The sequence below is a fragment of the Parasteatoda tepidariorum genome, chromosome 2, assembly GCF_982258835.1.
Source record: "Parasteatoda tepidariorum strain Cologne lab strain chromosome 2, Ptep-v5.0, whole genome shotgun sequence".
NCBI lineage: Eukaryota > Metazoa > Arthropoda > Arachnida > Araneae > Theridiidae > Parasteatoda > Parasteatoda tepidariorum.
In genome coordinates, this window is record NC_141756.1 from 19,082,032 (window position 1) to 19,100,500 (window position 18,469).

Sequence of the window (18,469 nt, forward strand, 5' to 3'; positions counted from 1 at the left end):
TTACCTGTTTTATGGATTATTCTATAAGTACTTACAAAAACTTATTGTAGATTGTAATGTAATGTAGAACTTAATTAATTAATGCAGAATTTTTTTCAACATGATATATTTTTAAATTGGCACATTTCCTAATAACGTTTGCGCATTTTTTATGCCACAAAAAAGTAGTTTTTTTTATAATATGTTCTAAATAACATCTCAAACCTTTTTATTCTGGACACAGCTCAAAATGCGTGTCAAACAAATTGGACACAGAAAAATATGCTCCTTTTCAATATTCAACTCAAATTCAACAACTTAACGTGTCATTTTGTACTTTTAAATATTTCCATTAGAAATATAAAGTCAAAATGAAAAACATATTAGTTAATCTATTTTCAGACACTCTTAATGTCGTGTATCTAATACTATTCTGTTATGTACTTAAAGCAGCTTCTCCAAATATTAAAAAAGAAAATATAATAAACATCAAAATTATAGATAAAAGAGCTACCATTTTCATTATTTTCCCATAAAACTACTTACTTTTCCTAAACTTTATTTCGACCTTCACTGACTTGTTATACATGATGTAATACTTGTTACAAAATTTCACAGATTGCTTTTTGTCAAAACTGTCTTTGAATATGTATTTACTTTTTTTTCATAGCCATTTTGTAATCGTTTCAGGTCTACAAAGTTGTTGTAGAAGCAGCTGGTCAGCAATGGTATGTTTTTCGCAGATATAATGAGTTCAGTAAGCTTTTGGAAACGGTAAGACGTGTTTTATTTTCATTTCGTCAATTGATTATATTTATGTTTTCAAAGTAAAATAATAAATATTTTCTTTTTGTGTCATTGCTATTATATTAGGAAAGGTCATTAATGCTATCAACCACTTATTAAATAAAAAGTTACTTTTTATCAAATAGCCTTTTTGCATTTTTTGTTTATTGCTCATTTATAAAATTCTGAATATGTTTAGATGCTCTGATATTTTAAGGCATGGCTAGTGCAAAGACATGATTTTGAACAAAATTTTCAAAATTGAGTTCATTGTAAATTTAGAGTTCCTGGTTTTCAGCTTTCTAAAAATACTTTATTTTTATTTGTATAGTCCAATTATTTCCAAAGTTATAGCAGTTTTTGTGCGAAGGAGATAACAGTGGATAAATAAACGCATTTAAAGTCTTAAAATCATAAGTCTATCTCATAATCAGATTTTTTCACATTTTACATTACCTTGAACATGATATCTCATGTTGTTTTTAAAATAATTATCTACGATTTTTCATGAGTGTTCATGGTCATACAGCACATGTTTTGAACTACAAACTAAGAGAGAAAAAAGAGGTGTATTTTAATTTTTATGCATATTTTTCTCAAAGACTGGTTCAAATTTTTCAAAATTTGTGATCCCAAACTCTGTAGTACATGAATTTAAGATAACAGTTCAAAACATAGTTGATAGCTTTCTAAATAAAATCCTCTTAGGATTTTTTGCTTCAGGTGATAAAAAAAATTTTTTTAGTGTTTCGTGTATATGTGAAAAAACTGCTTTTTTTTCTAAAAATGGCTATTTAAAAAAATAATAATAATATTTTTTGTGTTTGTTTTACACGTTTTTAAACATAGTAAAACAAATTATTTCGTTTTTTTTTTAAATTTTATAATAATATTTTTGAAAAAAAATTGTCGAAAATAGTCTCATACCTTAAGTACGATACGGTTTTCTGTAAAATGCTACAGTATACGAAAGGAAAATTAGTTTTAAGCTCATTTTATAAATATAATTATATAACATTTTATTTTTATTTTTAAGGAATCACTATAAACCTTGATATTTATGACAACTTATGGCAAATTTTTAAAATTTCTAAAAAAAAAATTATGTTTAAGCAGCTTATTATTCCAATAACTTCCTTTCTCTTCTCAATGCAAACCACAGTAATATTTTTCTAACTGTAGTTTGCTGCTTGTCGTTAAAATAAATAAATAATAGAAAAGTTGTTAAATTAAAACTCTCGTCCATTATTTTTACTTAAAACGTCATTTTACTTTTCTCATTATTTACTTTTACTACGGAATTTCAGCATTTATCCAAATAAATTGTGTCCAACCAGTGATTTGATAAAATCCTTCAATATGAACCATCATTTAATTTTTAAATGTCTATATCTTATAAAATAAAGCTTTTCTAATAAATTTTCAAGTAATATTCTAATAATTTTTATGAAACATTGCTTTATTGTTTATTTGATAATTTAAAAAAAATATCTAAAGATTAAAGACGCTGTAATATAACTCACATATTAACATTTGTTAAAGCAAAGAAAATTTCAACCGTTGAAATAGTTTATATTCTTTAGATAAATGCAGATTCAATAACTCGCAACATCTTTTAGGCCTTTCACTCTTTTTTTAGTTTGTTTTCCTAATTTTAATTTTATTTTCGTGTCAAAATCAGTTACCTATTTTTTTTTACCCTGAATTCCTATCAGGCTTACAGCAGTAATTTATGACTGTTAGGTCAAGTTTTGGCTGTCTCTTTCCAAAGCCCTATATGTTACTTTTGAAAATAGCAAAACAAAACGGTTTTGTGAAAATGCAAAAATTTTGTAATTTAATTTTTTTGATATTTAAAAAGTTATTCCAATGTGGCATTATCTGCGCTCAAAAAAAAGCGTTCAAAAATTCAGAATTGTTCATTGATTTTTTCACTTTTTTTTCTAGGTGGAAAAAACTCACAAATTTGATCTTTTTTTTAAAAAAAAAATGAAAAAATTTTTATTAATTTGTCTGTTTTAAAGCCCAAATAATTTTCTATAAAAAGATGATATATATAGTTTAAAATAATAACTTATACTCAGAAATATGACTCTTTAACTGGGAAATTTTTTGAAGAAAATTAGCTTTCACATAAGGTACTTAAGTATATAAGCTTGTTAGTTTCAGAGAAAGTTACCTAACTGCAGAAAATTTGAAAGAATTTTATTGAAGAGATGGGTTGGGTGCTTTTTGAATAAGATCGATTTGAAAAGTATTTCGAAAAGATTAACTACATAATTGAAAAAAATTATCCTCAAAAAAAAATAAAAAGTAAAAATCAAAAAGGTTCATTCGTTTAAAAAAATTTAAAGTAGAAAAAAGTCGACGCGCATTGAATAATTTTGGTGAGTCTTGATAATGCGCGTCTATTTTTAAGCGCTCGATGCATGTCGACTGTTTCCACCTTTATAATTTTTGAACCATATAAAGTCCTTACATTATCAAATATAATCACAAAATTACTACTAAAGACTAGGGAAAAGCTCAAACTCAATAGGAAAAAGATTTTCTCAGCTTTATTTGAAGATTGCAAAAACTATTTCATTTATGAATTAGGTAGCTCAGTTGTTGTGCAATCATTTTGAAAATATTTTTAAAAGGGATGACATCTTTGACATATCCCAATGAATTGTTATCCCAATATTGTTTTGTCAGTAGAATGTTTGTTCTACTCTCGTGTGCCCTGAATAGGGCGGGTCGAGGTATAAATAAACAATATCCCAATGAAAACAGTGTTCAAATAATAAAATTCACATGTTTTTTGATAGTCATAGAAAAATTATGAGATTGTATATATTTATATTTTTTTATCGTTCAAAAATGAAAAATAAAAAAATAGTACTGTTGAAGTGATTATTCCTCTCAACAATTTCAAGTTATATTATTTGCAAGATAAATTCTATATTTATGATAATTTTTTCCAGCTCAAGCGCCTCTATCCTCATATTTCCTTGAAATTACCCGGGAAAAAACTTTTCGGAAGTAATTTCAGTTCAGATTTCATAAAGAATAGACGCCAAGGACTTAACGATTTTGTTCAGAAATTAGTTTCAGAACCACAGCTTTTAGAATGGTATGTGTTTATCTTTTATAAAGATTATTAAAATATCGAATTTGATGAATTCTAAAATAAATTATAATTCCATCTTAAACTACAGGATTTTCCAATCATTTTTTGCTCCATAGGTGATTATAATAAAGAAGTTACATAGAAATTAAGAAAAAAATTATTAGAAAACATCCCACATTTTTATTTTTTTTGCATTTGTTCAGATTGGATTTTATGGATTTAGATACTGATTCTATCGCAATAAAGTTTAACCATTTTCCATTACAAATGAAATCTACAAGAGTGATTTTTATTTCCTATTAAATTTTCAGTTACTATCAAAGTTCAATTAATATTCGCCGCACTGTTTCTTTGTAATTACCAATAACTATTTTGTAATAATTATGGAATTACCTAATCTGACCATTGCATGTAGCATTTTGTAAAAATAAGTACAACTTATAAATATCTGAATGTAACTTGATTATCTTTTAATAATTATAAAATAATAATCCAATATGTTTATCATAAAATGATGCATAATATCATGCGATTACTATTCAAAATAATTATTCATACGCGATAGCTTTTAGTTTTTAAGCTTTTAAATTTGAATAATAGTGTGACCTTGCTTCATTTTTATAAAAATAAATATAACAAAGATGGCGAGATTGATAAAATAAGTTAAATATAAATAATAGTTGATGTTAACTTCATATGTTTATTAAACATCTAAACTCATATTAATTATTTGATTTATTCAAAGCCTTTTTTCACACAAATAAGAAACTCACTTATATTTAAGCAAATCTATGCAAATGTTCACTATTTAGAATAGTTTTTTATTACTTTATTTATTAAGCTTCGAAATATTTTTAGATCGTGACATAAAGATTTTTCATCCACGCAATTTAAAGTGACAAAATCCGAAATTCGAACACAATCAGTTGAGAAATCCTTGTAAAATACGATATTAAAAATATGACGTAATATTCTTTATCTATAGATATAAAAATAAATCGATTTCCTTTACGTAACTTAATATGAAAAATTCCAAAATTTGAATATAATCGGTGGAAAATGTTTTATAAAATTCATTATTAAAAATTCAAATTTTTTTTTTTACTTATGAACAATTTGATCAAATCTTTCTCGAATTTCATCAATTAAAATAGCATGTTATGAAATGATAAAAATTTGTATATCTTACGTTTCAAATATGTTTCTATCATTGCTAATTTTAAAGAAAAGGAGGTATAACCTTTTTTTTAGATATATATTTGGTATGAAAATATCTTTGAAGAAACTAGTTTTACAATTGTGTGTAAAAACTGTTTGATTTCACTACGTAGTTTCTGAAATTTTGTGGCTTACGGAAAAAGTAAAATTAGCATTAACAAATCCAAACTTAACCCATTCACACCCAGCAGGTGAAAACACCACTGGAACATAAGCCTTCCGTCTAAAAACCCCTTTGAAACCCTTTCGTCTCAGCCTCCTTCCCCTAATAGCTATTTTTAATTTCATTTTGGCAGAATATGGTTATTTTTACTTTATTCGATCTATTAAAGACGTCATTTGTCTTTTAATTGAAAAAAAATTGGTCTTGAAAGGGATAATAAGGCCTAACAACTCGAACCTTATTTTCCAGATTACCGATCCATTTTTTTTAGTATAACCAAAAAGGGTATACAGATTTAGAACAAGTACGCTTTTATGTCCGATTTCGTAGCTGAAAATATAATAGGAAAACATTTGTCTGTGAAGTAATTTTTCAACCATTGAGATTGCATTCTAGTACCAAGTTCAAGTACCATAACGACCGGATCATTGTACCTAATAAACCGTATTGTTACTTTTCCTATTTTGTTAATCGAAATCCCCTCTCTCAACTAGAACAATGTTTAAACGTTAAAATTTGTAAGGCTTTGAGGAGAACTCCTCCAGACTAAAAGTCTGCTAAAGTAACAAGCAAGAGCACATTTCTAATGGGGGTTCAATGGAGATATCAAAGTGTGGATTGGTTTGCTCTCACCGATCTCTGCCGAGATAAAGACAAAACTATTCACCACACACCCCTATTCGAAGTGACTTTTCCTCGTAACCATAGTACCCACCATGACGCGGGACTCATGTCAGAAGGAGTTCTCCTGAAAGCCGCAGTATATGTTATCGCTTAGCTTTAATTTTTCTTCTTTATTTTTTTATTTTTAGTCCTGATGTTCGAGAATTTCTTAGTGTTGATAAAATGCTGGCTGCTGCAGCTTCATCAAACAATGGCTCTCCTTTAGACAAAATGCAAGATCTATCCGAAAGCCTTTACTCAGTAAGTTTGCTGGAACAATTCCTTAAAACCTATCAATCATGGAGAAGTCGACATATAGAGATAATACAATATTTTACTAAAAATCTTCGTTACTTACTATAATATATATCCGGGAAATATTTTACTTAGCCCTTCATCCTTGCTAAGGAGAAAAAGAATATATGAAACAAAATATATGACAAAATATTGCTAATATATTACATTATGCTAAAAAAATATTCGTGAACAGAGTTCTTTCGTATCAAATGTAGATTCTTTTCATTGATATATTTAAATAATAAAAGGCCTTATCATCGAAACTCAGTAATTTTACAAAGAAATAAAACAGCAAATTAAATGCCCTTCTTGTTTTTTCATTTATTCATTAAAGAATTGGAATTCTGAAATAATTTTTAATCTATTTAAGTGAAGAAAAATGAGCCAATATTTTTCTGTTCCGCTAATCTTAACTCTCCTGAAGTTTTTAAATTTCGTCCATAATCTTTGTAAGTACAAAACGCGAATCTACCATAAAAGAGAACTCGTTTCAACTGTCACACGAGGCTCTTTTTTTCTTTGCCGAAATCGCCAAGAGAGAAGGAGCACGTGACTGAAGGAAGTCTAAAGTTTGGGACAAAGAAAGATGGGAAAATATAGCAGCGTGCTTGTTCTACTTGTATTCCAGCTTTATGAGATAGCCCAATGGAAATCATTTTCACTCATCTTTATATGCCTGTGAAGGAAAACAATAACTTTTGCCTATTTCTTATCTAAAGAGTCAATATGTTACTGAAATAATTACGAAATATTTTAATTTCTAAATTTTAAGATTCTTATTAATGCAAATATCGAATATGAGAGTATCCTTAAAAGAAGATTTTAGATCGGAGCTACGAAAGCAGCTTCAATATCACATGAAATGTTTTTAATAAAACTCATGTAATGAACTATTTATTGATTATCTATCAAGTTTAATAAAACCACAGATACCTGGGATTAAATATAATTTTTGTTTTAGATTCCCTAATAATTGCTCAAAATAAAATTGACATCAAAATTTCATTAAAAAAATATTTTGTAATTTAGTGCATTTGTTAAACATATTAAGACTGTGAGCCTTGTTTTAAAAAAGGAGTAAAAAGAACATAAATTCCTTTTAAACAAAAATGAAAGTGATATTGAACAAGTGTGGTAATGCTGTTATTATCATTTACTATATTAATCAGCCTAAAAAAATATTAAAATATGAATTTATTGCCATTTAAAAAAGAATGGTTTTGTTTAAAAAAAATTGAACTAATTGCTCCATAGTAAAGTTTTTGCAATAATAATTAGCACCATTTCAACTGTTCGATAATATATTACGATTAAAATTATATATTACGACAACGCAATAAGGTTTCACTTAGGTTATGTCTATTCTACTCTATGCAACTGTATCAGTACATACAGAGTAAGTTATTTAAAATTGATTTCCGATAGTTTTGTTTTTAATGAATTCAGAAAAAGAGTTTAATAAATAAAAAAAATTATAGTTTTTTTGGTATATATCTATCGCTACAATACAGAAATAAGTTATTCTACTGTATATCTCGCTTACGTGCAGATCAACTAGGGTAATCCGTTAAAATGCCGAAAGTTGTTTCGAATCTCAAATTACCTTGCAAAGCGTGCATTTTTTACTAGGCATAAACTAGATACTTACTTACTAAAGTGAAAATAATATATTTGCTGGTGCAGTAGAAGCGTTTCTGTTTACTTAAATTAACAGGTTATACATTTATGTTTCGATGCCTAAAACATCAAACAAATACGACCAAAAAATTAAACAAATTAGTAGATAGAACCAACAATCAATCAATTAAAAAAAACATCTAATACAAAGAATCAGTTTAAAATAGTAGTGCCTTAAGAAAATGAATTCGCAGTACTATGATTAAAACATGCTTACTTAAATGTACTTTTGAACTTCAATAATACTTAAATCGTTAATAAGCACATTACCGAGGTATAAAAGGCGAAAACTTTTGATTCTGCTTTTTAGTGGATCGTCCTATTTAAATTGTAGATTAGCGAGGTAATATGCACTTTAACGTCTCTCATGTTTTATCAGTAATATTTCTATTATAAATTCGGTTACAACTTTTCAATAAAATGCAATATTACAATTTTTTTTTTTGTAGGAAGACAAATCTGGGGATGAAGTTGAAAAAGAAGAAAAGCCAGTTGATCTAGGGCCTAAGGAAAAGAAAAAGTATGATTATTTTTAATTTATTTTCTATACTTTTTTGTTATTTTATATTTTTATTTTTTTTTATGTTACTGATTTTTTAATTACTTTTTTTATTTCATTTTTAATGATTATTTCATTTTATTACTTTTTTTCTTTTATTGTTTCAATTTTTATTTCTTTAAAATTCCTTTTTTGTTTAAACACGTACTTTTAATTAGATCATGGGTTCTTATTTCTTACCAGTTCACGTTTCAGACGTGCTGCAATAGTAACAAATCTAAAATGGAAAAATTGGGTATTATTGTACTACGTATCACCTTTAATATCCAACGTTTCCTACTGGAAAAAAATGATCTTGATTGATTTGACCTGGTGTACAGTTATTCAACAGTAGCGTCAATGTATTTTGCAAACATTGACTATTATCTGTGTTTTTATTATACTAGCGAAACTTTTTCATTTTAATAATTCCTTTTAGGTTCTAATTATTTAGATTTACAAGCATAAATAATTATTTTATAGAGTGTAAGAAAAATATAGAAACCATCAAATATTTCAAGAAATACGCAATGGGTCCAAGCTCTAGTACGCGTGAGAAACATTTTCAAAAGATTCACTCAGTTGTACGAAATTTGTCCCCCACACTCAACCTAGGAAGGTAAAACAGGGGACTTTAAAATTTGAAATGGTAACCCCCATTTTATTGTAAATTTGAGTTCCCCTGAAGAAAGTACCACATATGACTGACATGTTGCTGCATTTACTGATGGCGATGTTATTGCAAAATGAAAATATGACCTGAATTCGAAAAAAATAAAAATAGACTTATTTAATATCTTGGAAAATTTATCTATTTGAAACCAAGCTCGATCCTTCACTCTCAAACTGAACCACATACATGCGCATAAGAAGCAATTTGACAGTCAGTAGCCACGTCACCTAAACTGGTTGTTAATTATGAATGCAGCCTCTCCCCATTTTATACTTCCGTTCTATCAGAAAATGTTCAAGCAGATATCATCAACATGGATGATGAAATGTATTTTTAAAGAAATATCTTAAAAAACAGAGCAGTATTGTTAATAAATGGTGTAAAAAATACAGCTGCAATCCAACCATTAATTAATAAAATAAAAACTTTCCTTCTTCCTGACCCCAGTAGTGGTTGTGATGAAAATGATTGCAAGATGAGATAGATACTCCTGTGCTCCTAAGTGTTACTTTTTCCTTTACATAAAGAGCCCGTACCAGTCCTTCAGGGACCAATTTACATTATGTCTACGGAAGTTATCCTTCTTTCTCGAAATCTGTGTCATTATACTCGTGCCTATGGGTTTTCCAGAATATTAAACCTTTTACTCGTGAATTTCTCTGACATCTCCATTTTAAGCAATTTGTACCACATTGTCAATTTTCGATTATATTTCCATGTGTGAACACATGCAATAACCTTTGACTCGAATTGGTGTACTTTTCTTTAAAACGTTCAAATCTGCAATAAAAATGTGAGGTTACTATTTAAAATATTTCAGTAGCCCTAAACGTCAGGGGGTGAGGATGAAGTATCAAGAAATGCATTTAGAAAAAATAAAAACAAAGGAAAACTTTGTTTCTTAAATTTTTGATTCAATCTTTATTTCTGAATATGTTCAACCATTTACTTACTTTTTGGATACTCTGTATACGTTTCAAAAACCTCATGTATTATTTGGCAAGCATTAAAGTTTTAAAATTCATTAGTCTCTAATCATCTTTAGGTATTTCATTTTTCGAAACTTCATAATGAGGGAATATTTATGGTCAGCTTTTCCAACTTTTTATTTATTTATTCTTATTAATTTTTTCTTATTTATTTATATTTATTTATTTATTTATTTTTATTTATTTATTTATTTTTATTTATTTATTGTTTTAAGAATTTTAAGAAATTTATTTCTTAACATTCTTAATGCCGACCATTTTTTTCAAAAAATGAAATATCAATTAAGAATTTATGAATCATAAATAAGTTTAAATGCTGTTTTATTATAATATTTTAGTCTCTATTAATTAGGAGAATTTCCAACTTATGTTATAACTTGATAAATTTTACTTATTAACTAATATTAATTATTATCTAAAGCTACGTATTGTTTCTTTTAGTGTAAAACCTAGCGATTTTGAATTTCTCAAAGTTATCGGAAAAGGCAGTTTTGGAAAAGTGCTGTTAGCTAAACATAAGGTGGAACATAATGTTTATGCCGTAAAGGTAAGTCATTCACAATTAAGTCAACTTTTTTACAATTTTTTGTTAATTATTTTTTTATACTTGGATTGAGTTATTCTGTAATTATTATTATTCATATTATTTGCCAGTTATGACTGGGATAGCCTGGTTGGTAGAGCGTTGGGCCCATGTCCAAAAGGTCAGGAGTTCCATTCCAGACAGCCGAAGTCTATCCGTGTAGTAAATGATGACTGATGCACGTTAAATCTCTCAGGTCACGAAGTCCTCCATGGTACCATAACAAATCTGGTGGTACTGAAATATCTACCTCTGTATCTGGGGGTACTGAATCTACCTCTGGGGGTTCTGATTTAGAGACTGATCGTTCTCTGATTCGGGTCAAATTTACGTTCTGTCGATGAATGGGTGTATGAAGTCGCTAAAGTCGCATTCTTAGTCATAAAGTGCGACACTGGAAAATAAGAAACGCACGCTCTGCCTTAAATTCGCTTGGTTTCTGGTATTGGCATGTGACATTAGCAACAACATAACATCTACCAGTTGCTTTACTATTCATTTTTATGTTTTAAAAATAACAATTGTCTTACTCTTAGTTTTATTTCTGGTAGCTCTTTTTTCATTCTCTTTCATTATTCTTAACTTACTTTAAAAAAATATTCAATTAAATGACAATTTGAATGAAACAGTTCTTCTTTTGGTTTTTGCATTTCTCTTTTGATTCATTTCGAAGCATTTGTGTGTAGGCAATTGGAAAGTGCTATGATTTAGGAAGAATAAAGTTTTACATTTAAAAAAAGTTATATATTACTGTGTAACCTAGTCCAAAACTGACAAAAAAAGAAAAAACTACTTCTCCAGACTCATGCACTCAGAGAGTATACGTATCTACGCACAGGACCGGGCAATTTTTCCCGTTAAACTTAATTTAGTTTTAAAATGCATATAACATATTACTACATTTAAATGCGCGAAAATCGACAGTTTTTTTATCAGTGATTGTACATAAATACACTGTTATAAAATACTCGCCATATTTGAAAAAAACAATCGCAAAGTCCTATTAAGAGAACTGCAAACAACTTGTCTACAACCACATAAAATCAATAAGCATTCCAGCCTCTTTCTTTTTCCAAATTGTAAACAGGAACCGAGAGCAATAATTCCCAATTCCCCTGACAGAGTCAAACGGGTGAAATTGTTACATGCTTAACATACCCTGGATAAAAATTACCCTGATGAAAATAATCAAAATCGATGAGTAATTTTCCTTTTTGCAAATTTTTGTGAACCCAGATAATGCATAATTGGAGACAATTTTTTTAAATGTTAAAAAATTAGATCGCGAAAGCTTTTATTTTCAAACAACTGTTATTTGTCTTCATGCTGACGTTTTATACCATTTCCGGAATTTATTTTGAATGCGCAGGCTAAAGATAAGCATAACTTGACCTAATAATTATGAAAAACTGTTACATGCTTACAGCAATTATGAAAATATTCTCAAAAAAAAAGAAGCATAGGTTTTAAAAGCAGCAATTCTGTTCAAGAGCTGCAAACTAATTTATCTTTTCACGATTTATATTACCGACGAATTTATATTATCGCGAACATTTGGCTCTTGCATATTTTATTTCCGTAAATTTACTGAGTCAATAGTGATCATTTTTGTGTAATTTTACAAAAAAATTGCTGTTTTTAATTCTCTGTAATTTTACAACTGATTCATGATTTCCATGGCATGTATTTTACCGGGAAAAAAAACATTTATTGTGAAATTTTTAATTTTATTTTTTCATTGATCTGCATACAATAAAATACATTTAATTGTAGTTACACTTTGTTAATATATAAGTAATATGCATTTTATTTTATTTTTTAGGTGTTGCAGAAAAAGATGATTCTGAAAAGGAATGAAAAGAATCATGTCATGAGTGAAAGAAATGTTCTTCTTAAAAATCTCCATCATCCTTTCCTTGTTGGTCTTCATTATGCCTTTCAAACGCCTGATAAATTATATTTCGTCTTAGATTATGTAAATGGAGGAGAAGTAAGACTTATATTTTATATTATATAAAACTCTTTTGTGTATGAATGGATGTGGGTACAAAATCGATTATATTACTTTTTCTCGCGTTGGCAACGAAGAGCTAAAGCTAATTGAGCCGTAAGATGGGCAGAAACTAAACATTGAAAGCGGACTGTTCATATAAATCAACAGATTCTGTTGTTATATTTTTTTTTAAAATACATGTTTAAGTTCGCAAAAATCCTGCAATTCTGTTCTGCTATTGTTGTCCCCAAGCTCCTAAGTTATAATAATACAGGGTGTTCCAAAATTATCTTTACATCACCTGGCTTGAAATTGATTACAGACTGGAAGTGCTTAGGACCACCAATGGTGCGCATGCTGAAGTGTACTAAACAAAACTTTATTAGTTGCAGTAATACATGCAAAAGACAGAATATAAATATCTTGTTTATTTTCGAAGTTATGAATTTTTGAAGTTGTAAAGAGAACTTTGGAGCACCCTGTATATCTAGGAAAGATTTATAAATTCTCAGAATAGCCCACTTTTATGCTGCTGCTGTTAAATAAATAGAGAGATTGTGCAAAACGTTAAGATTCCCCCTAAACTCTGACATTAAGACTTTTTGATCTTCCCAGCGCATGCTCTGAAATTTCCCTACTCATCATTGTGTCGCTTAGGTGTGTAGAAAATAAGGTTAGCATTACTGTTAACGTAAGCTAAATTTGAAGCCAAAATCTTTCTAGCTTGAATCGGAGTTGTTCATCGATTTATTCAACTCAAATCATTCAATCCCGTATTACTACCTCTATTTTCATCTACTTTGCTGAATTTCCTAACTTTTTTCTTTTTTTAATGCATTTTACGAATTTACTTATGAATAAAGGGCTTAAAACTGCAGTGAAAACTTAAACCTTCGGGAAAAACCACCTCTATGTACCGACCTCCTCTATTTTCTTCCACTTTTGGGAGGTACGGAATATTTTACATGTGTTGAAGAAAATCTTTAGGAGAGGCGATCAAAACCTCTCCCAGCTACCGGAAAACCCTCTGCACCCAACGCAGACGAGTTCAAATAAGAAAACACTAAAAAATATCAAAATAAAAATTAGTAACAAAACAAATAAAGCAGATTAAAATATATTCAAAACATTTGTGTGAGACTCACGGGTTCATTTTGACGATCTCTGAAAGCGGTCTGCAACCACTTGTTACAGTCAGAGGGCATTAAAGACGATGCTATCAAAGATTTACTTTTAGAGTTGAAAGCTAAATTCGAAGAAAAAGCCGTTTCATAAAATAGCTGAGCATCTCAAACAAACGAACCTCTTCTAAATTTTTGAAGATAACAAATTTTTATGATATTAAATTAAATTCAAGCTTGAATTTAAAAAAAAAAACATAATTGTTCATTTATTCAGAAAAATGTTTGTCTATTCAGAGAGAGTAAACTTTTGTGACTTTTTTTCGTAATTTAAAATATCGTCTGCTCAAATCAATTAGCGTATGTGAAGTCACTCCTTTGAATCATGAAGATTGAGTCCTAAAACGCGAAGATCTGATCATCAGAACAAAAATTATTCAGGGTGGTACATTTTTTTTCCTGCGCACAGTACATAAGTTCTCTAATATGAGTTTGATGTTTGCAGCTATTTTTCCACTTGCAACGAGAGAGGTATTTTCAAGAGCCTAGAGCTCGGTTCTATGCAGCTGAAATAACAAGTGCCATTGGATATTTACATTCGGAAGGAATTATATATAGGTGATGTTTTTATTCCTTCATTATTAATATTATTTCGATGCCTTTTGCTATTTTTGTCACAAAATTCATAGTTTAATTGCAATAAAAAACAAATTGATGTTTGATTTTAATTGATAATTTAATCTTAAATCTATTTTTATTTTAAATTAAACAAATAAAGGTTTCTCTCCTCCTGGAAGCAGAATTTACGAAGTGAAACAACAGCAGTTATATTCAAATTTGTCTGCAAATTAACGTGGACGAAAGGAGATAATTTTTGTGAAAATTCAGTTCAGTCTAATATTAGCGAAATTTGAAAATAAAAATTAATTAAAAAATTACGCATGAAAACTTTGTTTGAAATTTGAACTTTATACCATAATACTAAAGAAATGGAATATACCGATATGCAGTTAGTAGGGCATATACCAATAATGCTAAAACGGATCGTTTTCAATGTACCTTTTCTCAGCATTTAAACAAGATATTGCTTCAATTTTTTTTCACCGAATATTTACATATACATGTTTACACTATGATAACTGTTAATCTATATCTTGGGCAGAGATATTTTTTAAAAAATTATGAACTGAAAAAAACTTCAAAGCAATATAATTAGTAGTTTCTTAGAAAAGGTACGTCGAAAAAGGCCAGTTTTAACATTATTGATATATGCCCTACGGACTTAAGTCTGTAATCAAGAAACAGAAAAAATATTCTTTACTTTTTTCTCTTTGCGGTGTACTCTGAATTCAGCTTTTTAACTTTTGTTAGTAGCAAGCTTAGAAATTAAAAAGGACAGGATTTTGTGCTATGTAGACAAAAGAAAGGAAGAAAGAAACGTGAATAAAGCACAAATAAAAGTAAAAAAATGGACGTACTATAGTTGCTGTTCTATTAACCAGAAACCAGTGCCTGATTTATAATAAGGCCTGATAAGACCAGGCCTAGACCCCAAAAATTTCTGGTGACTCCCTAATTGTTACGAATAATTTCTTTTTGTGCTTCTCCTTAAGCATTGTCTATTAGAATTTTGAGTTAACAAATATTGAAATAGATATAAACTCAAATTAACTAATAAATCTTAATTTACTTAAGTTAAATATATTATTACTTTCGATAATCTAAAAAAACTTCATTAATAAACAACAGGTAAATTTTGTTTAAAGTTGCGACCAAGGGCCCCCTGATAGTTTTATGCTTCGTACCCTTACATTGGCAGACCAAGCCCGAGAAATATATATTTAAGAAAAACTCCTTATGTTTAGAAATATTTTAAAGCTGAGTTTATAAAATTTTCTCAAATTTGTGTCTGTGTTTTAACTTTTTAAAAATAAAAATAAATTTTAGATAAAAAATAAAACAATCTGCAGACGTTGTAAAACACTGCACTGCCGGGATGAGGGATTTCTGCTAGCACGCCTATACGTAAATTTTGAAATTTTAATTCTTTTTTTCAGGGATTTAAAGCCGGAAAATATTCTTCTAGATTATCAGGTGAGCTTTTCATTTTGTTTAAAGCTAAAACGTTGATATCAAACATGCTTAGTCTAGATCAAACTATCGAAATAAAATAATTCTATTCCAGGGACACGTTGTTCTAACAGACTTCGGTTTAAGCAAAGAAGGCCTTGCTGAGAAAGACACAACCACTACATTTTGTGGTACTCCTGAGGTAAGAAATTGAATCTATGTGTGTACTAACAAATGTATTAACTATTTTAGAGACTCCCTGTGTAGTAAATGGGGACTGGTGCACGTTAAATCCGATGCGTCACCAAGTTCTCCACAATCCCATAACATATCACACCTCTGTAGTACTGAATTGGCGATTCATAGCTGTTTATGTTAAAATTACGATCTGTGGATGAATGAATGGGTCTGCCCATGAAACGGGCTGTGACACACGTCACATCGTCATGTCAAAAGTCTAATTCTTGGCTATAGATGGCGCCACTGGAAAACAAGAAGCCCACAGGCTTTTCCTTAATGGCATACGACAACAACTATTTTAGAGCTAAGCATTATTTACCAATGTAATTTGTTCGTATTTGTAATGTGTTTTAAACAAAAAGGTTTTCAGAAAATGATTGCCCATCCGATTACAATCATGTTTAACTTCAATTTTGACATAAAATATACCAAGAGCTATATTCGCGGCAAAGCTAATCTTTCTATATTACTAAACATTCAGCAGCTTGTTTACATTAACTTTTTCTGGTGGTTTTCTCATATAATTTTTATTTTACCAGGGCACATTTTTTTTAAAATTCTCTTTTACTTTATAAATTTAAGGGAATTCTATATTCTTCCTGATTAAAATCTTTGTAATTAGTACTATATAATCAATAGACTCGGTATTTGTGTGTTGCCTCTTCTTTTAACAAGATTATTAACAATATTAGAAAATGCATTTTACCCTGATTTGCCTTTCTCGGCTACTGTGGTTTTGCTTGTTCTGTTTTTCATCCGTTATCTCTCTCTGTTACTGAGATTTTTTTAGTTTTTTTTCTCACCTTAATTTTCCATTTGTTGTTGACAACTTTACATTTTATGTATCAAATAAATTTTGTTTCTTCTCATTCACGTCTGTCAAGACTTGAAAATGGGGCCCTGTTTTTAAACACGTGAAACATGAAGAGTGCTATTTCCAATTTGCAGGTTTTTGAAGCAAATGAAGTTTTTAATCCAGTTATATAAATTAGAATTATTCTATATTGGTGGCACATTACATATCGTAGTAAAAAAAGCGCTTAAAGGTTAGGTTTACAGAGAGTATAATGTCATATATACATCTTTTTACATAATAAAAACTAGGAAAACATAGTAAAGTTATTGAAAAGCACTTAAAAAAATTTGAATCTTGTCAAAACAAATAGAAAAAAAATATTTTGAAACGAAAGTGCACTCGCAACAGTCAAAAAAAGTAGCCTATCGTAGCATATCGTGTATATATATATATATATATATATATATATATATATATATATATATATATATATATTATTTAGTTACTCCACAAGCATATTCAGCATTTTAACTAAATCAGGCTTTTTGCTGATTGTCAGACTTAGGACTACGCGTCTGCGGAAACTAATAATTCCTCTCTTGAATTTTTGCTTCGCTAAACTACGCAACATAAAAAAATATTCATTTTTTGCATTAAATAACTCAAATTAAGAACAAATCAATAGCATTTCGGTATCAGAATGTTTATAAGAGATTTCTTCAAAAATGAAAAATTTCATATATCATAGAATAGTTTGAGTTCTGAGAATAAAATTTGCACCCTCTCCTCCCCTCTACTCGCTAAATCCTTCACTAAACGAATTTGTCAGCACTACCAATGGCTGTATAATAAAATTTATTTTATTGCCCGAATTGACGCAAGAATTTTTTTTTAATGGAACTATTGTCCATTGGCCACAAAAAGTGCCAAAACTGCTAACTCTCTTTTCGTTACCCAGTGGGCACCTGTGGCGAAGCTACGGCGGTTGAGCAGCGTCGCCCACGTCGCACTACCACAACCCGTTTATAGGGCGGATCACATTCACACACATAGAACACACACAGAGAGAAAGAAACATCCATGCCTTGCCCTTGATTCGATCCCAGAACCTTTCTGATGCAAGGACAGTTCCCTGCCCCCTACACAGGCCGGTCGGCAGCACAAGAAATAAAACTCTATAATTAATCTCTTCATGAAACAACTTAAAAGTTTAAAAAATTATACCTGGAGTCTTAGTGTAAGAATGTGCATAGGAAAGTAATAAAATGAATTTACAATATAATAAACCTTCAATAATAATAAACCTTTCAGAACATCAGTCTTTATCATTTTTTTCTTGTTTGATTATATTTCTTGTTTTAGATTTCTAAATTTAAAAAAAAAATACTGCTTAAATGTTTTGTGTTTTATATATTCGTATTGATACTAATATTTTAAATTTAAGATTTAATACTTAAAATTTTTCACTGTGTTTTAATTTTGTCATGTAGTAACATTTCAAAATCAAAAGTAATAATCATACCTTTTTCAGTATTTGGCACCGGAAGTTTTGAGAAAACAAGCGTATGACA

General features: G+C 29.1%; 1 protein-coding gene across 5 annotated transcripts in view; it reads left to right on the forward strand.

Moving 5' to 3' along the window:
* The window catches only part of LOC107442867 (serine/threonine-protein kinase Sgk2), a 49,440-nt gene that overhangs the window by 21,370 nt on the left and 9,601 nt on the right, over nucleotides 1-18,469 (forward strand). For all 5 annotated transcript variants that reach the window (XM_087156931.1, XM_043050317.3, XM_043050319.3 and 2 more), the window contains 10 exons: nucleotides 670-753; nucleotides 3,732-3,880; nucleotides 6,071-6,182; nucleotides 8,345-8,415; nucleotides 10,537-10,642; nucleotides 12,501-12,668; nucleotides 14,298-14,410; nucleotides 15,850-15,886; nucleotides 15,978-16,064; nucleotides 18,430-18,469. The exon at nucleotides 18,430-18,469 is cut by the window's right edge and continues 56 nt beyond it. In XM_087156931.1, coding sequence (XP_087013057.1) covers nucleotides 670-753; nucleotides 3,732-3,880; nucleotides 6,071-6,182; nucleotides 8,345-8,415; nucleotides 10,537-10,642; nucleotides 12,501-12,668; nucleotides 14,298-14,410; nucleotides 15,850-15,886; nucleotides 15,978-16,064; nucleotides 18,430-18,469 — 967 coding nt within the window. The remainder of the gene's footprint in view (nucleotides 1-669; nucleotides 754-3,731; nucleotides 3,881-6,070; nucleotides 6,183-8,344; nucleotides 8,416-10,536; nucleotides 10,643-12,500; nucleotides 12,669-14,297; nucleotides 14,411-15,849; nucleotides 15,887-15,977; nucleotides 16,065-18,429) is intronic.